The sequence below is a fragment of the Ylistrum balloti genome, unplaced genomic scaffold (assembly GCF_031769215.1).
Source record: "Ylistrum balloti isolate Yb309-2 unplaced genomic scaffold, AGI_CSIRO_Ybal_v1 Utg369760, whole genome shotgun sequence".
In the NCBI taxonomy this organism is placed as follows: Eukaryota; Metazoa; Mollusca; class Bivalvia; order Pectinida; family Pectinidae; genus Ylistrum; species Ylistrum balloti.
This window is the reverse complement of record NW_026781959.1, coordinates 25,250-47,587: the sequence shown is the minus strand read 5'-3', so window position 1 is coordinate 47,587 and position 22,338 is coordinate 25,250. Positions and strand designations below refer to the sequence as shown.

At 33.7% G+C, this 22,338-nt stretch overlaps 1 protein-coding gene across 1 annotated transcript in view; it reads right to left on the bottom strand.

The window, feature by feature from the left end:
* Positions 1 to 22,338, bottom strand: part of LOC132543628 (uncharacterized) — a 69,651-nt gene that overhangs the window by 23,574 nt on the left and 23,739 nt on the right. The window contains exons 15-33 of the mRNA XM_060207145.1: positions 22,098 to 22,199; positions 21,004 to 21,048; positions 20,289 to 20,609; positions 19,808 to 19,922; positions 18,546 to 18,691; positions 17,747 to 17,887; positions 17,211 to 17,272; positions 16,805 to 16,895; positions 16,318 to 16,477; positions 14,191 to 14,248; positions 12,789 to 12,846; positions 12,301 to 12,390; positions 9,048 to 9,110; positions 7,585 to 7,646; positions 7,070 to 7,199; positions 6,613 to 6,683; positions 5,334 to 5,453; positions 2,749 to 2,868; positions 1,046 to 1,221 (exon numbers count right to left, since the gene is read on the bottom strand). Of these exons, the coding sequence (XP_060063128.1) occupies positions 1,046 to 1,221; positions 2,749 to 2,868; positions 5,334 to 5,453; positions 6,613 to 6,683; positions 7,070 to 7,199; positions 7,585 to 7,646; positions 9,048 to 9,110; positions 12,301 to 12,390; positions 12,789 to 12,846; positions 14,191 to 14,248; positions 16,318 to 16,477; positions 16,805 to 16,895; positions 17,211 to 17,272; positions 17,747 to 17,887; positions 18,546 to 18,691; positions 19,808 to 19,922; positions 20,289 to 20,609; positions 21,004 to 21,048; positions 22,098 to 22,199 (2,131 nt within the window). The remainder of the gene's footprint in view (positions 1 to 1,045; positions 1,222 to 2,748; positions 2,869 to 5,333; positions 5,454 to 6,612; positions 6,684 to 7,069; positions 7,200 to 7,584; positions 7,647 to 9,047; positions 9,111 to 12,300; positions 12,391 to 12,788; positions 12,847 to 14,190; positions 14,249 to 16,317; positions 16,478 to 16,804; positions 16,896 to 17,210; positions 17,273 to 17,746; positions 17,888 to 18,545; positions 18,692 to 19,807; positions 19,923 to 20,288; positions 20,610 to 21,003; positions 21,049 to 22,097; positions 22,200 to 22,338) is intronic.

Here is a 22,338-nt window from a genome sequence, read left to right as displayed (position 1 = left end):
CATGAGTTATACGATGCATATTGCTCCCCCTCTGCCAAATCCAACTCTCCTGAAATGTCAGTGGTATAAAAATATTGTCAACTTTATTATCCCTATCATCCCCTCTCTGTCTAGATCAATCTAGATTTTGTTTTCCAATTTTCTTTCGTTGCACATTTTTCACTTCATTTTGCAATGAAAAGGATAAGACAGCCTAATCTATATCTAAGAGCCAGAACAAAAAACAAATAAAAGAAAGAAAATTATTCTTATAAATAAACTTGTGTGTTCATGATATATGAAGCTCTGGTACACAATTAAGCCAGATATGCAATTCAGCCAAGTTCAATTGTTCAAGTTCAGTTTCAAGACACAAATTAAAGCAAGCATTTAGTTTGTCGCCCTAAAACTTTCAATCTTGGAGCAGCCTATTGTTTCAATCCGTCCCATAACATAGTAACATATGCTTCACACACTTAATTATCATTAACTTAATACAAAATTGCAGTGCTTATTTCATTGAGATCTTGTAAAAAAAAGCTCGATATTTTCACAAATTTTGGCTTAAATGATAAAATTTCAAATGGATTTTATTTGTGTAGGTATTTTAAAGTGCATGAAATTAATCTGAAATTCTGTGATATTACATTTTTATGTAGGAGTCACTCATTCATAGACACGTATCACCAAGTGTGTGAGAGAGAATCTCACATCCTTAATGTATAATGATAACAGGAATGACAAAGGTTATGTAGTCAACTACAATGGTAAATGTAGATACCACTAGATAATAAAAAGCTCATTTGATTATCAGGTCTTTATATATATGCTACTACTGCTAAAGATACAATAGATATTACTAGATTATCATTTAACCTTGAGAATATTGTCACTACATAAATTATCTTAAGTCTGATACATAAAGCAGTGAGTAAAGTCCAATTATTGAAGAAGTATTCTATTCAACAGAAAATTTAATTAAAAACTTTTATCAAACATAAAATTTAACGTTTACTTAAGATAAGATTAAGATAGCCTCACCCCTACAAACTGTGAGTAAACATACCTCGTGGCACCACATGAGACAATCCAGCTTCAATGGCCTGGAAGGGAAGCTCTAGGAATTCCTGTGGGATCTTTTGCAGGTTATCCCTCGACACTGTTTCCCGATCACCAAAGTCAACATGGAGCACTTCTACAGTGTTATCATCCAGCTCTTTCAATATCCGCACTCTGTACCACCTAAAACAAAACAGAAATACAATAAGTCTGTGTCCTTGTTACACAAATACATTAAGTCTGTGTCCTTGTTACACAAATACATTAAGTCTGTGTCCTTGTTACACAAATACGTTAAGTCTGTGTCCTTGTTACACAAATACGTTAAGTCTGTGTCCTTGTTACACAAATACGTTAAGTCTGTGTCCTTGTTACACAAATACGTTAAGTCTGTGTCCTTGTTACACAAATACGTTAAGTCTGTGTCCTTGTTACACAAATACATTAAGTCTGTGTCCTTGTTACACAAATACATTAAGTCTGTGTCCTTGTTACACAAATACATTAAGTCTGTGTCCTTGTTACACAAATACGTTAAGTCTGTGTCCTTGTTACATAAATACACTAAGTCTGTGTCCTTGTTACACAAATACATTAAGTCTGTGTCCTTGCTACACAAATACGTTAAGTCTGTGTCCTTGTTACACAAATATACTAAGTCTGTGTCCTTGTTACACAAATACATTAAGTCTGTGTCCTTGCAAACTTCTCAGTTTGAGAGAGACCCATCCAGTTCTTCTCAAGAAATAGCGGTAACAAACTTCATTGAGAAAATCAAAGATGGCCGTCTGTCAGCCATTTTGTTTTTCGAATTAGTCCCAAAATTAAATGAGCATAACTAGGGACCAATGGGATCTTCAGATGAAATTTGAGAAAGATCCATCCAGTGCTTCTCAAGAAATGGTAATAACAAAAATTGTTTACAATGGACGGACAGACAATAGACCAGATGTTATGGGCTAACTTCAGGGAATAAAAACTTCAATCTCGATGAAAATGTTCCCGGTTATGATAAAAGAAAGCAAGTCTATGTTATATGTTTCAGATGTTATGATAAGAAATGGTAATAAATTCTTTAGTGTCTGCTTGGGGGGAAAAAGCTGTCTATATAAAGTCACTAGGGCTGAGCTAGTGGGTCTGTAATTTCAACTAGCATAAGCTGAAAACCCCCCAGACGTCAAGCTTTCACTAGGGCTGGGCTAGTGGGCCTGTAATTCCAACTAGCATTAGCTGAAAATCCCCATACGTTAGGCTGTCACTAGGGCTGGACTAGTGGGCCTGTCATTCCAACTAGCATAAGCTGAAAATCCCCAGACGTCAGGCTGTCACTAGGGATGGGCTAGTGGGTCTGTAATTCCAACTAGCATAAGCTGAAAACCCCCCAGACGTCAGGCTTTCACTAGGGCTGGGCTAGTGGGCCTGTAATTCCAACTAGCATTAGCTGAAAATCTCCAGACATCAGGCTGTCACTAGGGCTGGGCTAGTGGGTCTGTAATTCCAACTAGCATAAGCTGAAAATCCCCAGACATCAGGCTTTCACTAGGGCTGGGCTAGTGGGCCTGTAATTCCAACTAGCATTAGCTAAAAGTCCCCAGACGTCAGGCTAGTGGATGTCCATACTTCTGGTGTGTCACTCATCTGAAGGTGCATCTCAACTCAACAGACCTTATCAAAATGAAATTCAATCATATCTATTAAACAGTTACTTACATATTGTCCTCACCAAACTTGGCAAGACACACAGACCCTGTTTTTAGGCTGGTCAACTTAATTTCTGTTGCTTCAGCATTCTTCATCCTCATGTTTATTTCATCATTCATTTTTTCCAACCTGAATCAAAAACTTATATCTTTAACATAACTTCCTACCTTTGATTTTCGACTTAGAAGTTAGGATGCAGAACTTTGCAAATGCATCACAAAAGACTAGGTACAGGCATGTAAGCAATTAACATGTTACTACAGTATGTAGTATATAAGACATAAGTGTAGCCTAGTTTATATAAGACATAAGTGTAGCCTAGTATATATAAGACATAAGTGTAGCCTAGTTTATATAGCCTAGTTTATATAAGACATAAGTGTAGTATAGTTTATATAAGACATAAGTGTAGCCTAGTTTATATAAGACACAAGTGTAGTATAGTTATATAAGACATAAGTGTAGTATAGTTTATATAAGACATAAGTTAGTATTTTATATAAGACATAAGTGTAGTATAGTTTATATAAGACATAAGTGTAGTATATATAAGACATAAGTGTAGCCTTATATATAAGACATAAGTGTAGCCTAGTTTATATAAGACATAAGTGTAGCATAGTTTATATAAGACATAAGTGTAGCCTAGTTTATATAAGACATAAGTGTAGTATAGTTTATATAAGACACAAGTGTAGTATGTTATATAAGACATGTGTAGCCTAGTTTATATAAGACATAAGTGTAGCCTAGTTTATATAAGACATAAGTGTAGTACAGTTTATTAAGACATACAGTGTAGTGGTCATATATAAGACATAAGTGTAGCCTAGTTTTTATATAAGACATAAGTGTAGTATAGTATATAAGACATAAGTGTAGTATAGTTTATATAAGACATAAGTGTAGCCTAGTTTATATAAGACATAAGTGTAGCCTAGTTTATATAAGACATAAGTGTAGTATAGTTTATATAAGACATAAGTGTATTATAGTTTAAATAAGACATAAGTGTAGCCTAGTTTATATAAGACATAAGTGTAGCCTAGTTTATATAAGACATAAGTGTAGTATAGTTTATATAAGACATAAGTGTAGTATAGTTTATATAAGACATAAGTGTAGTATAGTTTATATAAGACATAAGTGTAGTATAGTTTAAATAAGACATAAGTGTAGCCTAGTTTATATAAGACATAAGTGTAATATAGTTTATATAAGACATAAGTGTAGTATAGTTTATATAAGACATAAGTGTAGCCTAGTTTATATAAGACATAAGTGTAGTATAGTTTATATAAGACATAAGTGTAGTATAGTTTATATAAGACATAAGTGTAGTATAGTTTATATAAGACATAAGTGTAGTATAGTTTATATAAGACATAAGTGCAGTATAGTTTATATAAGACATAAGTGTAGTATAGTTTATATAAGACATAAGTGTAGTATAGTTTATATAAGACATAAGTGTAACATAGTTTATATAAGACATAAGTGAAGCCTAGTTTATATAAGACATAAGTGTAGTATAGTTTATATAAGACATAAGTGTAGTATAGTTTATATAAGACATAAGTGTAGTATAGTTTATATAAGACATAAGTGTAGCCTAGTTTATATAAGACATAAGTGTAGCCTAGTTTATATAAGACATAAGTGTAGCCTAGTTTATATAAGACATAAGTGTAGCCTAGTTTATATAAGACATAAGTGTAGCCTAGTTTATATAAGACATAAGTGTAGTATAGTTTATATAAGACATAAGTGTAGCCTAGTTTATATAAGACATAAGTGTAGCCTAGTATATATAAGACATAAGTGTAGCCTAGTTTATATAAGACATAAGTGTAGTATAGTTTATATAAGACATAAGTGTAGTATAGTTTATATAAGACATAAGTGTAGTATAGTTTATATAAGACATAAGTGTAGTATAGTTTATATAAGACATAAGTGTAGTAGTTTATATAAAACATAAGTGTAGTATAGTTTATATAAGACATAAGTGTAGTATAGTTTATATAAGACATAAGTGTAGTATAGTTTATATAAGACATAAGTGTAGTATAGTTTAAATAAGACATAAGTGTAGCCTAGTTTATATAAGACATAGTGTAGTATAGTTTATATAAGACATAAGTGTAGTATAGTTTATATAAGACATAAGTGTAGCCTAGTTTATATAAGACTGCAGTTTGATATTCTCTGTTTTGGTAAAGAAATATGTGTATATCTATATTTTTCAGATGATGATAGGCCAAAAGGCACTTTAATAAACTTTTGTGTTTTTTGTTGTTCCAATCACTTAGATACTTCTTGTAAATGGCTACACATAAGTATACATATACACAAATATATATTTCTATACCTAGGTTACCATTTCAAAAGAAAACCATTTCTGTGCAACTCTTTCTGGTTGAAAAAAGATAATTGTTATACATAGAAATGTGACTAGGCATGCTAAAATCATGAAAACAGGTCAACCTGCTGCCCATATACTGCTTCAGCTGAGAATTTGTTTCCCAGTGTTCATCAGCACATTTAACAGGACAGTATCAACATGTTTTATTTTTCAAACCTTCATCACTTACTGTTTCGTGCTTTCGCTCCTCTGGAGATATATCAGTGTTGGAGAGATGATAGCAGACAGATGAACGTCATGAGATTCTTTGGATTCTGGTAAAATTTCCACTTCAGTTTTCTTCTCTGATCTGAAGAGATACATTTTATATACGTAAAAAGCCTTTGTATATAAGCTGGTGATTCACCTCTAGATTCTGTAATTCTCAATATAGGCGATCATAGTGCAATTAAATGTTATCTACACCATCTAACTATATGTCTTAGTTCATTTTAGCTCGTTCTTTGAAGACACTTAATACATGATCCCTAGGTATTTGTGGAATGAAAAATAGCTGAGAACCGATATTCATTTTTAGTACAAGATGGGGTTGTGAACAGTCTTCATCCATACAATAAAGTGCCAATGAGAAACTTGCTGAAAAATTTTGAAATTTGAGCCTCATGAAAGCACTATATATTTCTGTATACATATTTATAATCATATTTGAACATTAGCATTTATAATTTTTAAGTATTACATATCGACAGAATTGTACTCTGTCACTAGACAAGGTAAATAACCTTCTTCAAATTATTAAGACAGAATGGTGATGTGACCTAGTATCACTTTATATTACGCCTTTAAATATTAATCTTGCTATAAATGACATTATATTTAATACCTTAATCTTTCTTAGAGATGTGTAAATGCTTCTGGATAGTTGTTATCCATCGTGATAGAGAAAAGTGGTGAAATATTATCAACAAAGAGTCACTTTAGTTGTCTTACACGGTGTAATAACCATAGATCGAAAATAAGTAACCAACAACATTTGATATTTTCATCAATTATCCAACATTTAAGAATAACCATTTTCAATATTTTATCAGCTAGTTGATCTTCACACCAATGCACAGGGGAGATAAAAAGGATGTATTCTGAGAGTGAAGGACCAAATTTACTGGGGTTTGTAATCACTAGATCCAGTAGTGGTAAGAGTTAAGTTGCCTACATCATTCAAATACAAGCAGCATACCTAACTTAGATGACAATAGGCTCTTTTATCTTTACAAATAACATAGATAACTGTTACTTGACCTTTTTCTGTACTCACAAAGTCAGAAATAAAGATCTCTGTCCTTAAAAAGTCATCAATTCTTTTCCAAGATTCGAGACCTATCCTTTCTCAAAAATTCATCTTTTCCTGTCTGACTTTTGGCAGAGTTTCAAGGCCTATATATGTGTAAGCTAAGATTTATTTTGAGGCCCCATATTTGTCCATCACAAAGACCCTCACAAAGACTTACTGGTCTGAGTGTAAGTTGAGTTTAGGGACCTCTACGTGTTCCTTACAAAGGTCGTACAACAGCTGCAGGTGCTGGAAGATTAAATGCAAAAAATTCAAGTCTCAAATGTTTTATATCCAAAGAACCAAACAAAATATTGGACCCATCCAATGCTTCAAGCTTAGCTGATATGTCATAGGCTAATTCTCAGATACATTAACTGTTGTACAACAGTTTACAAGTCACTTGTGCTTTATCTGATATCAAAAGGTTAAAATATTGAGAACAAATGAAGTCACAAGCAAATTTTACAATACCAGAAAAATAGAAATATTCAATTATGACATTTAAATGGTATTATTAAAATTGCAACATTTATTCATCTCTTCTGAATTTCTTTTTTTTATCTCCTTTCAAGTAAAATTGTATCTCAATTTCAATTTCATCCATAAATGTTTTAATATCTCAAGTGACTTACATTTGGATTGTCTACAGCAAATCCATTTTTCAGGAGTTCTGAGCGTACAAAAAGATTGGTACAATAAGCATGAACATCAGTGAGGTATATTCTTTCCACCAACGGGTCTAACCATAGTGTATTACCAACCCTAAATAAAACAAAACTAAATCATATTACTGATGTTTCAAAAACAAAATGCATGTTCCGAGTTTAATGTCACAAGAAATTTACAGACAAAATATTCAATCAAACAGATTGTACGAAAAAACAAAATGCCTTTAGATAAATATATTAAATATTTTGATAAGCTTTGCTTTAAATCTGAAAGGGTACATTATTCAGGACAAAATTATCCCTGTCAGATAATATGCATGAATATTAGAATTGTGTTTCTTGGGAAAATAAATCACACAATCGTAATTGGAAGACCTTAGAAACCAACCTTTTATTTGTTAGCTACCATCAGCATTTCAAACCATAACGATATCATAGAACAAAAGTAAGAAGGTCATACAGAGGTCATCAAAGCATACCTGAGGACAATCCTGCCATCCATAGTCTTCTGGTTGAGAAGGTCATACACAAACATACTCGCCTGTATGGAGTGACAAAAGTTTATCAGCAACATCTGAACACTGGATTTGCAATCCATTCAAGACCTGTTACTCTGAATAATGTACGAAGTCAAACTCATGCAGGCAAGCAAAGTTATGCTCCGGACATAAAATTAAAAAGAAAACAACAATAACTCTGTACTTCCCTTTAGCATGACCAATGTATACACCAAGTTTCATGATCCTTGCTTAACTGTGGGCAAAGTTATGCTCTGGACATAAAAGGACTGATTGAAAGATGCACTGGCAGATGGACCAAGTGGCGACTATATGCTACCCTATAGTTTTTTTGAGGAGCATTAAAACAATTGAAATTCTCAAAGCTGACAAACTTTCTGAGAAAAAGAGTTAAAATATAGCTAGAACTACATATAAGTAGTACAAATTATCTTACTTTTTTAATTTCATGGTTTCTGAAAAAAAAGTATTGTTAATTTTTGAGTATCCCAATCTTCTCATGCGTAACATGTATTTTTACCAGTTTAAATGTTTACTTGTTACATCCTTCACAGATATATACTTGATCATAATCTGCCAGATTAAAACGGAATACAACCAGAGTGTCAATGTAATGAGGAATTTTTAAAACTAGTTCAATAAGCTGATGTGTCACAAGCCTTCAGAGGAGAGTGACATTTCAAATAATTAAACAGCTTTAATAAATGCATACTACAAAGGCAGTGTAAGATTCATATAACCTGTTTTCTCAAAAAGTAAGCAAAAACTTTCAAATTAACAGATAATAATTGATTTCGACATGAATAGTACCTTTTTCACTAACAAGATCATCACACAATCATCAAGACTTATTCAAGACATCACAATAGTTTTATTACACATGTGTCTTATGATGGAGGCATCTTATTCATGACATCATAACAGAATTATTCTCTGTGTCTTATGACAGATGTGACTTATACAAGACATCATAATAGATATATTACAGATGTCTCATGAGAGATGACTTATCCATGACATCATAATAGATATATTACAGATGTCTCATGAGAGATGACTTATTCATGACATCATAATAGATATATTACAGATGTCTCATTGAGAGATGACTTATTCATGACATCATAATAGATATATTACAGATGTCTCATGAGAGATGACTTATTCATGACATCATAATAGATATATTACAGATGTCTCATTGAGAGATGACTTATCCATGACATCATAGTAGAGATATTACACATGTTTCACAACATTTATAAGTTCATCTGACAACATAAATCAGGTCGTTTGTTTTAGAAATGTCATTTTGATTGGAATATTGTAAACCATTAAGTCATATTTTTCTGTCTTGTTTACATATCATTACTTATCTCATGATATCAAATTCCAAAAACTTTCTTTCTCTACTGATGTCTGACCTTGCTTGTCCAGTTTTCGTCCAGGTCGACTGGTTGTACTCGACAGATAAACACTTCTAATGCCTGAAATAAAATGTTACAAATGAAATGAAATTACTCCCTGTAAAGCACTCTGCAAATTTATTCATTGGAATGAACACTCATTTTTGTATTCATTAACAGGGAGATACAATTGAGATCATTCTTCTTTCGGGAAATAAAAATTCTGTGAAATTCCTCCTGGTAAAAGTATCTTTTCCATATCAAACCTGAATACTTCACAAATCAGCAGGATGTGAGAAAAGAAGAATTTCATGGTATTTTATGTATGATATATTGTGAGGCCTTACACATCGGTGAAGCATGGTATCAGATTAACCTACCACTCTTAAAAACAGAACCCTTTGTCACAATTAATATAGAAACACCTACCACTCTAAAAACAGAACCCTGTGTCACAATTAATATAGAAACACCTACCACTCTAAAAACAGAACCCTGTGTCACAATTAATATAGAAACATCAATCACTCTAAAAATAGAACCCTGTGTCACAATTAATATAGAAACATCAATCACTCTAAAAATAGAACCCTGTGTCACAATTAATATAGAAACACCTACCACTCTAAAAACAGAACCCTGTGTCACAATTAATATAGAAACACCTACCACTCTAAAAACAGAACCCTGTGTCACAATTAATATAGAAACAGAATTTCTGGTACATTTATGTATGATATACTCTAAAAACAGAACCCTGTGTCACAATTAATATAGAAACATCAATCACTCTAAAAATAGAACCCTGTGTCACAATTAATATAGAAACACCTACCACTCTAAAAACAGAACCCTGTGTCACAATTAATATAGAAACATCAATCACTCTAAAAACAGAACCCTGTGTCACAATTAATATAGAAACATCAATCACTCTAAAAACAGAACCCTGTGTCACAATTAATATAGAAACACCTACCACTCTAAAAACAGAACCCTGTGTCACAATTAATATAGAAACACCTACCACTCTAAAAACAGAACCCTGTGTCACAATTAATATAGAAACACCTAACACTCTAAAAACAGAACCCTGTGTCACAATTAATATAGAAACACCTAACACTCTAAAAACAGAACCCTGTGTCACAATTAATATAGAAACATCAATCACTCTAAAAACAGAACCCTGTGTCACAATTAATATAGAAACACCTACCACTCTAAAAATAGAACCCTGTGTCACAATTAATATAGAAACACCTAAAAACAGAACCACTCTAAAAACAGAACCCTGTGTCACAATTAATATAGAAACACCTACCACTCTAAAAACAGAACCCTGTGTCACAATTAATATAGAAACACCTACCACTCTAAAAACAGAACCCTGTGTCACAATTAATATAGAAACACCTACCACTCTAAAAACAGAACCCTGTGTCACAATTAATATAGAAACACCTACCACTCTAAAAACAGAACCCTGTGTCACAATTAATATAGAAACACCTAACACTCTAAAAACAGAACCCTGTGTCACAATTAATATAGAAACACCTACCACTCTAAAAACAGAACCCTGTGTCACAATTAATATAGAAACACCTACCACTCTAAAAACAGAACCCTGTGTCACAATTAATATAGAAACACCTACCACTCTAAAAACAGAACCCTGTGTCACAATTAATATAGAAACACCTACCACTCTAAAAACAGAACCCTGTGTCACAATTAATATAGAAACACCTACCACTCTAAAAACAGAACCCTGTGTCACAATTAATATAGAAACACCTACCACTCTAAAAACAGAACCCTGTGTCACAATTAATATAGAAACACCTACCACTCTAAAAACAGAACCCTGTGTCACAATTAATATAGAAACACCTACCACTCTAAAAACAGAACCCTGTGTCACAATTAATATAGAAACACCTACCACTCTAAAAATAGAACCCTGTGTCACAATTAATATAGAAACACCTACCACTCTAAAAACAGAACCCTGTGTCACAATTAATATAGAAACACCTACCACTCTAAAAACAGAACCCTGTGTCACAATTAATATAGAAACACCTACCACTCTAAAAACAGAACCCTGTCACAATTAATATAGAAACACCTACCACTCTAAAAACAGAACCCTGTGTCACAATTAATATAGAAACACCTACCACTCTAAAAACAGAACCCTGTGTCACAATTAATATAGAAACACCTACCACTCTAAAAACAGAACCCTGTGTCACAATTAATATAGAAACACCTACCACTCTAAAAACAGAACCCTGTGTCACAATTAATATAGAAACACCTACCACTCTAAAAACAGAACCCTGTGTCACAATTAATATAGAAACACCTACCACTCTAAAAACAGAACCCTGTGTCACAATTAATATAGAAACACCTACCACTCTAAAAACAGAACCCTGTGTCACAATTAATATAGAAACACCTACCACTCTAAAAACAGAACCCTGTGTCACAATTATTATAGAAACACCTACCACTCTAAAAACAGAACCCTGTGTCACAATTATTATAGAAACACCTACCACTCTAAAAACAGAACCCTGTGTCACAATTAATATAGAAACACCTACCACTCTAAAAACAGAACCCTGTGTCACAATTAATATAGAAACACCTACCACTCTAAAAACAGAACCCTGTGTCACAATTAATATAGAAACACCTACCACTCTAAAAACAGAACCCTGTGTCACAATTAATATAGAAACACCTACCACTCTTAAAAACAGAACCCTGTGTCACAATTAATATAGAAACACCTACCACTCTAAAAACAGAACCCTGTGTCACAATTAATATAGAAACACCTACCACTCTAAAAACAGAACCCTGTGTCACAATTAATATAGAAACACCTACCACTCTAAAAACAGAACCCTGTGTCACAATTAATATAGAAACACCTACCACTCTAAAAACAGAACCCTGTGTCACAATTAATATAGAAACACCTACCACTCTAAAAACAGAACCCTGTGTCACAATTAATATAGAAACACCTACCACTCTAAAAACAGAACCCTGTGTCACAATTAATATAGAAACACCTACCACTCTAAAAACAGAACCCTGTGTCACAATTAATATAGAAACACCTACCACTCTAAAAACAGAACCCTGTGTCACAATTAATATAGAAACACCTACCACTCTAAAAACAGAACCCTGTGTAATGATCTACAAATATCAATCATTTTAACAGGGCCAAAAAAATGTTTCTGACCTGATATGGGACATCCCTGAGGTGTGGAGGTAGATTGTAAAGTTTATCTAGAGGCACAAAACTTTTTCTGCCATCATCAACAAACATCACCTGAAAATGAAACCGATAGTCAGGTTATTCTTATATACCATGTAGCATCACAGCAAGACAGAACACACAATATTACAACTGTATCCTCTTTATCATGTGTGATGTCCATAAAAGTTACGATGTAAATGTTAAAAGTAACTACTGCCCTAAATTACCGGTATGATTACGCCATTTTCACTTTCTGAATGTTGTGTATGTAGCAATAATTGTGGATGTATGAATTCATCATTACGCTATTTTTCTCCTAAAAAAGATAATGCTCTAATCTGATCACACTAAATTTTTTATGCTTATAGCATTTTGAATATTCAGTCAGTGAAACCACAATTTACGAGCAAGAAAGAAATCCTTTTGTATTTGTCAGTTATTATTAAATACTGTTTTAATAAAAGCCTCACCTCCGCCTTGATCCGATCTCCTGGTGAGTTTATACCTGTGATGTCACAAATCTTCACCCTATGTAACCAATAAAACATAGATATAAAGCATGTGAAAGAAATATGAGTTCTTTGTAATAATATATTGATTCTGACCATAATGACACTTCAGCCTCCCACTACTATAAGTTTCATGTCTTCATAAACCCAAGTTAGGAAATATTTCGTTTTGTCATTGTTTGAATCTAAAATCAAAAATATGTAACAGCACATTTATGATTACATGACAAGATACATAAACTGTATATAAACTAACACATCATATATCATCCTGACAACTGTATATATAAAATGACACACCATAAACCTTGAAAACTGTATATATAAAATGACATACCATTTATCACCTTGACAACTGTATATATAAAATGACACGCCATTTATCATCTTGAAAACTGTACATAAACAATGACACAACATTTATTACCTCGACAACTGTATATATAAAATGACACACCATTTATCACCTTGAAAACTGTATATATAAAATGACACACCATTTATCACCTTCACAACTGTATATATAAAATGACACACCATTTATCACCTTGAAAACTGTACATAAACAATGTATATATACAACTGTATATATAAAATGACACACCATTTATCACCTTGAAAACTGTATATATAAAATGACACACCATTTATCACCTTCACAACTGTATATATAAAATGACACACCATTTATCACCTTGAAAACTGTACATAAACAATGTCACAACATTTATTACCTCGACAACTGTATATATAAAATGACACACCATTTATCACCTTGAAAACTGTATATATAAAATGACACACCATTTATCACCTTGAAAACTGTACATAAACAATGACACAACATTTATTACCTGGACAACTGTATATATAAAATGACACACCATTTATCACCTTGAAAACTGTACATAAACAATGACACAACATTTATTACCTCGACAACTGTATATATAAAATGACACACCATTTATCACCTTGAAAACTGTATATATAAAATGACACCATGTATATATAAAATGACACACCATTTATCACCTTGAAAACTGTATATATAAAATGACACACCATTTATCACCTTGACAACTGTATATATAAAATGACACACCATTTATCACCTTCACAACTGTATATATAAAATGACACACCATTTATGACCTTGACAACTGTAACTATGAAATGACACACCATTTATGACCTTGACAACTGTATATATGAAATGACACAACATTAATAATTTTGAAAACTGTATTTTTCAATGACACGCCATTTATGACCTTGACACCTTTGCTGACAAAGTGATCCCTATATGTTGCCTCCTTAGGTAACATAACAAAGTCGACCACCAACCTATAGAAATACAGACCTGTGATAGGTTTCCTCGTCCTCTGATACTGCACACATCTCCCCCAAACACAGGTTACCTGCAATATACACAAAACTTCCAGTCATATGTCATATGATTACAACAAACATAATCAGCCTTTCAGTGCTTAAAATTTCAATCCATTTCTTTTTACACAGGATAAATTCAAAATATGAAATAACGAATTGAAAGAGAAAACTAGTTTCTTATGTCTACTGAGGTTGATTATAAAAAAAATAAAGAAAATACCAACACAGTAACAAAATTATAATTCAAACTCAAATTCCAAAGAGCAAAATATGAACAAAAGAAAGATTTCCATATAGACTCATGAAAAAGTACAAGGAGAATAAGACCAAGTGTTCCAGAAGAGTATGTGTCTTCTGCTTCATCGATGACACCCACCAAGTAAACCTTGATAATTCCAAGTAAGTAATGTCATGCTCTCAAATGAGAAAAAGGAATCATATTTTCTGTATTATAAGCTGCACTAGTATGTATCGTTAACAGTTTTTCCATTTTTGATCCATATATTAGCTGCATCGGAATATAAGCCGCACCCTTTCTTCTGATGTGGTTACCATTATGTTGACCAAAGTTCATCGATATAAAAACAACAGAAGGCAATTTATCAAGATCGTCAGTGAAATATTCCATATAAATTTGAAAATGAATTATACACAGGTAATCCTTCATTTCATTGATGTGTTTCGTAAACGTGAACTAGCAAATATCGAACTCATTTGGCTTGGGAGCCATCACAGATATAGGGTCTGATGTTACACACAGTTTACTTAACAATATCTCCAACGGTGTCTGTACTGTTAACTATTAGCGAAGACCCTTGCATGCTGCCAAATTCTTATAGTCACAAATTATTTATTGTAAGTTACATGAAGCTATTCTCATCATAAACAAGGTGGCAGTTTCTCGGTGTTGCCATGAGTGATATTTTTGTTCATCAGATTACCCCATTATAAAGGTCTTAAATCAAAATTTGAAAAATAAATCCTTGATAAAATTGGTCTTTTCATGTTGAAGTGGACAATGTGAGGTTTCATATTTTTCAGAATACTATTATTGCATTGTGTTGGCAATTACTATTTGGGCAGTTTCGAATCTGTGTCTACACTCCAAAAACTAGCTTCACAGAAAGGGAAATTTTCATAGTGTTTACACATGGTCCTGTTGTAAAGGCGTTCCAGGTTGGAATTTGCTAAAATGTAAGTAGTTCATTATAATGACAGTGTTGTTGATTTAAAGACAAGTGTTCAGAAATAAATTTCTCCTATAAAGTTGTAGTGTTAGGTTGGAATTGGTAGTATTTTTGTATATTTAGAATTTTTTGAGTTGGTAACATTTAAGAACTCAGAGGAAATTTTTGATTAACACCATATTTATTCTTCTACTATAAATATAATTGTTATGAAGGTTATAAATATATATACAAGTAATGATGTATTTTTTATAACCAATCTGCTTTACCAGTATATCTCAAACATGACCAATATTTTCAGGAAAAATGCAAATTTACTGTTTCCTGCTACCAAGCATAATGGCTATTCTATAATTTGACCTGATGACCTATCAATCCCAAGATGCAACGGGCTACTGTAAACTTCCACTATGGCTTCAAAGCAACCAACCAAAATTATTTGGGTGCAAGTTCACTTAGGTCACTAGTGCATGTGATATGCCTCGACAAAATGGCCATTCCTAAATACATAATAGTTTGGAACCAATGTCCAGAGGATATCCGAAGAAAAAACTGAGTTATAATTCGGACAATACTGTATACAACAACAGAACCAACAGGCAAACTAATGAGCATCATATATGAACAGCTTCATGTCACACAAAGACCATAAAATTTCCCCATAAGTTTCACGCCCCGGCATCTTTTGAACCCTTGTGTTACAAGTTTATCAGTCAGTTGGCCTCTTACAATTTAAATGTATCACACAAATACACTACAACATAGTAATCTTTTGAATCAGGAGTCACATTTATTTATAAAAAAATATTGAAGTAGAAATAATAATATTCTGTTTGAGAATCAAATACATTCCCTATGTCTTCAAGGCAAGTGATCTTACTTTAGTACAACAAAAGCTACAGATGACTTACTGTACTTGGATCTGTGTTGGACGTCCCCAAACCATTCAGCCATTTTGAATCTTAGATCCAGCATCATAATTGATGTATCCAACTTGTCTCCATTGGGCGGTCTGTGTTCTAACACCCTCACAAAGTAATGACTTGCATTCACCACATTAGTAACCAACACCTGTATAGTAAACAACGGTCAGATTCCAATAAATCTCGAATCTAGTTTACTCAAGATAATTTCAATGTGCTTTTCTAACTGAAAACAGTGTGATAAAAAATGACAATTTGTATAATTAAAAAGACCTGATAAAATATATGACTTAAGTAACCTGCAATGTCAACTTGACCAGTCTTTACCGTCCTTTACCGTCCTTTAATTAACTCCTGAAAGGTGAAAGACAGCAACAGGTTTGCACAGTCTATATCTGGTATCAAGACATGTTGTAAAATGTCTAAATTAGCCACCACTGGTACCAAAGCAAGTGGAATTTTTAAAACACCTTACCTTGACTTCGCCACTATTGAATTCTTGCTGGTTAACTGTACAATCAATCTCTGGTACCAGAGCGTGTCGAGCTGTACATTTGTTCTGGTATCTAGACAAACCAAAACCAAACTTATATCAGTAATTTGATTTTTACGTTTTGGGTTGATACAGTAAGCATGGGTATTACTTAGGTACAGTCTTTCCACTAACAAGTCTAGTTGAAGAGCATTACCAATCATAAGGTGAACCATGAAATAAGACATCTTAAATTGGGATTTCACTGCGTGTATTTATTAACGAAGTATAAAGTTCTTAAAATAAAGTCCCATTGTTTTGTTAACTATTTATTTTACATATTCACAACAAGGTATCAACAATGGATGCTATCAGAAGCCAATGAAAACTGCTATAGCAGAGTTCATACCTGCATGAACCGTAAGCTTTCAGGGCTACACATAACTCCTTTTCTCCATCACAGTTTTTTTCCTATAACAAATAAAAGAAAAAAAAATTGAAACTCTAAAAGCTGGCAAACTCTCTTTAGAAAAAGGAGTTCAAACATAGCTAGAACTACATATATGTAGTACTAATTGTCTTGGTTCTTTTTGACTGTACCCTATATTTCATTACTTTTTTCAACACAGAAAATGAGCTTCTGAAAAACAATATTTGTAAATTTCTGAGTATTCCAATGTTCTCATGCATAACATGTTTTTTTTACCAGTTTAGATATTTGTTACATCCTTCACAGATATATGTTTGCTCAAAAACCAGCGAGATCTGATTCATACCTAGGATCCTAGATTTACTTTTACATAGATATGTAGCTAGTTTTACCTGGTTTGTACCCAGGACCATAGATTTGTAGCTAGTTTTACCTGGTTTGTACCCAGGACCATAGATTTGTAGCTAGTTTTACCTGGTTTGTACCCAGGACCTTAGATTTGTAGCTGCGTTTACCTGATTTATACCCATGACCATAGAGTGAAGATTACGTGGAATTTTGCTTTTTGTTCTCTTTAACAGCTGTAAAATAGTTTCCACCTGGCGACCACTATCTTCTGTAATCAGGATGTATGATGTTGGCTCTACATCAGCCACCTAAAACAACATTAATTTCACTTTAATCTTGTATAACTGACATGCAATATCTCTTATCATGTGTTGTGAGACCTTTGACAAAACAAGTGGCTGTTGTGGCACACCAGCTACTTTGACATTTTACAGCAAGAGGCCAAGAGGGCCTGTAGCACCTCTACATCAAAGTCATCATGACAATATAAGAATTATATTCACACAAATAATACAGTCAATATCATAATGACAATAACACAAATATTCATCGCAATTTTAATATGGCTTCTGTTACCAAGGAGACTGTGCCTTTTCTTTATAAAATGTTCAGTTTCCCCTCAATGTCATGCCAGTAATTTTGTTGATATAGAATATGTAGGTCCAGGTTTCTCTATTCAGCACCATCCTTCCAGTTTAAGGACCTAACAATTCCTCTATATTAGTGTTTTAGTATGGTAAGCTAAACATTTATAAGAACATTTTTGAACTTTGAATATGATCGCAAATGAATTTGACTTTCATCTGATTACCGCTTAAAAGTACCAAAAAGATGATATCCAACAAATCATAAAAATGCTTTCATCTGATTACCGTGTAAAAAAGCCACAAAGATGATTCCTGACAAATCAGAAGAATGCTTTCATCTAATGACCCACTAGCTAGTTAGCTGGCATCATGTACCTACCTTTTCTTTGTTAGTGGAGTTGTAGTAGTACTTGCTCATAGTGGAAAGTCTGTTTCCAAACTTTGTCTTTGAGGACGGAAGGTCATAATGTACAATGGCTGTGGCATCCTCGACTTTTAACTCTTCTCCACTCTCATCAGTACAAACTAAGAAACAGTGTCAATTTAATGTTAAGATACAAATTGTGCAATATTTCACTCATATTTTAATATCACGTTAGAGTCTTCAGATAAAGACGAAGGTATTGATTGTTCATGTCTATTTATTAACTTGACAAAACCCTTGCATGAATGCTAAACTTGATGTTATTCTGAGGAAACAAGACATAAAAAACACATAAGAAAAACAGTACCATTAACAAATAGCTCAGTCAGTATCTGAGATAAACTAAAACTCGACTGAAGCCTATAATATAGATAAAATACCTATCACATTCAGCACAATGACTAGCCAACTTAGTCCAACTTAAACCAACTTTGTCAAACCACAATTTTACTTTACCAATCATACTTACTAAGGATCTTTCCTTTGACTAAGGGCCCTGCCCATTCCCCTCTGATCTGCTTTACCAATCATACTTACTAAGGATCTTTCCTTTGACTAAGGGCCCTGCCCATTCCCCTCTGATCTGCTTTACCAATCATACTTACTAAGGATCTTGCCTATGTCTAAGGGCCCTGCCCATTCCCCCCTGATCTGCTTTACCAATCATACTTACTAAGGATCTTTCCTTTGACTAAGGGCCCTGCCCATTCCCCTCTGATCTGCTTTACCAATCATACTTACTAAGGATCTTGCCTATGTCTAAGGGCCCTGCCCATTCCCCCCTGATCTGCTTTACCAATCATACTTACTAAGGATCTTTCCTTTGACTAAGGGCCCTGCCCATTCCCCTCTGATCTGCTTTACCAATCATACTTACTAAGGATCTTTCCTTTGACTAAGGGCCCTGCCCATTCCCCTCTGATCTGCTTTACCAATCATACTTACTAAGGATCTTGCCTATGTCTAAGGGCCCTGCCCATTCCCCTCCGATCTGCTTTACCAATCATACTTACTAAGGATCTTTCCTTTGACTAAGGGCCCTGCCCATTCCCCTCTGATCTGCTTTACCAATCATACTTACTAAGGATCTTTCCTTTGACTAAGGGCCCTGCCCATTCCCCTCTGATCTGCTTTACCAATCATACTTACTAAGGATCTTGCCTATGTCTAAGGGCCCTGCCCATTCTCCTCCTGTCTGCTTTACCGATCATACTTACTAAGGATCTTTCCTTTGTCTAAGGGCCCTGCCCATTCCCCTCCGATCTGCTCCAGCATCAATGTGTCCATTTTATCATGAGCCAGTAAAGAGTACAAAGACCGACTCTTTAACAACTGAAAAGAAAGTTTTCAGTAAATGAATGGCCTTATTCCTAATATACAGGACTGATATGAGTAAACACTGATTTCACTCTCATCTTCCTATGGACTAATTCTCATATGATTTTACCAGAAGTGGTGTATCATGTCAAAAACTCTGTCTAGGAAGGATGTGACATTGATGTTTTGATATTTTGAAAATTGAACTCTCACTATCAGCCTTTCCATTTCCTGGCATGAAGGGAAATTTCTATGACTGCAAACATTTGTAATTATATCATAAATGTCACAAAATTAACACCTGAGCAAACACACATTTTATCTACGTAGTGTCCGACTAGGTAAAACTTTCAGGCTACAATGTAAAGGAAGTAACTTTACCTTGTGGATATAAAGGGTTGTGTTGACATTGCTACAGAAGATGATCATCTTGCAGTTTTCCTGTGCCAGAGAACTGACCAGCTCCAGGAACTGAGGTGCTAACTGGTCCGTCCGCCACAACAGTGGGATATGTTTGATACGGCCGTAAATGGATGCCTCAAAGCGAGAAGTGATGATGAGGGTGGGATCAGGCATGAAGGCATCAATAAAGGAATTTACCATGTTACACCAGCGAGAGCTAAAGAGAATGACCTCACGCGGAGCAGAGCGTTCCACATGCTCCTCCACCACCCGTGAATAGCTGATCATGAAGTCCTGAATCTGGTGACAAAATTAAAGATGTTTATGTCCCAAAATGTTGTAAACGAACTTTCTTTTGCTGCAATAAACTTTCAGCAATACAAGAGGTTCTGAGAAACTTAACTTTCGAGAAACTTATATATATTATACATGTACTTATATAATAATTTAATATAATAATTCAAGTCTTAATTCCTTACAAGTAACTTTCATGGATTTTGTTCAGATCATTTGCATTCAAAAGTTGGTTTAAAAAACATGAGATAATTATTTGTCAAAAAAGCATAATAAACACAGCTTGTTTGTAGAACATCTCATCACATAGACTTCTAAACAATATTCAATTTTTTCCAAATTTAGTTCCGATCAGATTATCAGATCTATAAAATCATTTTGGAGATACTGAATGACTTACTTCTTCCCTGAATTCTTCCAGAACAATCTCAGCATCGTCTATAACCTGTATATATAAATACCAATATGATTAGATACTATAAAACGGCCGTATATTGACAAACCTCCATTTTCAAACCCACAGTATGATACAGAATCGTCTGTAACCTGTAGATATGCATACCAATATGATTAGATACTACCAAATTGCAATATATTGACAAATCTCCAATATTCAAACCCACAATATGATATAATAATTCAAGCTTAATGTCACGATACCTAAACAGTTACTGTCAACAAATTATTGATCTTTAAAACACACATAAAAGACTAAAATATGTCAGGAAAATCATGCACTGGTCCATGCTGGCTACAAATTGCCTGTGTGGCGGCAGTTTGCCATGTTAGCCATGACTGCTTATACACTTATAGCATGACTGTCAAGATGAATACTTCCATACATGAGTTTCAGACTAATTTGCACTACTATATGGGTCCAAGATGAACAGGGCATATTTGTGCAATACATGTACTGTAGTGATGTTGGATTCAGTTGTGGATTTGTTACTTTCAGCAACTACCATGCATATGCTAATGGCTGAACTCAGTTTTAGCAGGATTCTAATGGACATTATGTATCTGCATCACATCAGCCAATCATGTTAAAAATGCCATCAAAATCATTTATATTTAATGTTAACATTGTTATCATAACAGAGCCAACATGATAGCAAGGTCCACAACAAAACTGATTCCATTGGACATGAAGCAATATTAAAATATGAAGGTGTATTTACAAAACCATTAAAACTTAGAAAGGAAGATTCACCTTGATGTTGTCTTTTTGAAGCTTTTTATTCACAAATCGTGACACATATCAGTGTTATATTGTGAAAAAGATCTCATTTGTTGAACTTATCAATACCAAATCAAATAAATGGCCGTAATAGTGTAGTCTGTGGAGTGTTAGACTTTTCAGCCTTAGATGATTCAGAGGTGTGTGAATAATCTTTCCTAAGTAATAATGGGAAAGATCCAAAACAATGGTTAGTGAAAGTCACTGTTGTGTAGTATACGTTAGAGGTGACTGTCAGAACTGGTATTTAAACTTACGATGTGACAGAGACGTTCCAGATGTGTGTACTTCTGTTGTAGGAGACGAGATAAACTACGTGGTGTGGTTATCAAAAGTTCACAACCATTGATTAATGGTACCTGTAAACACACAAGAAAAAGGCTATTTCAACTGAAATCATTTCTCAAAATCAAACAAAATGAGATTTAACTAGAGGACAAACAAGAATCTTCTTGGCTGTGCTAGATCAAGTAACACATTGTTGGAATTACCATCCAC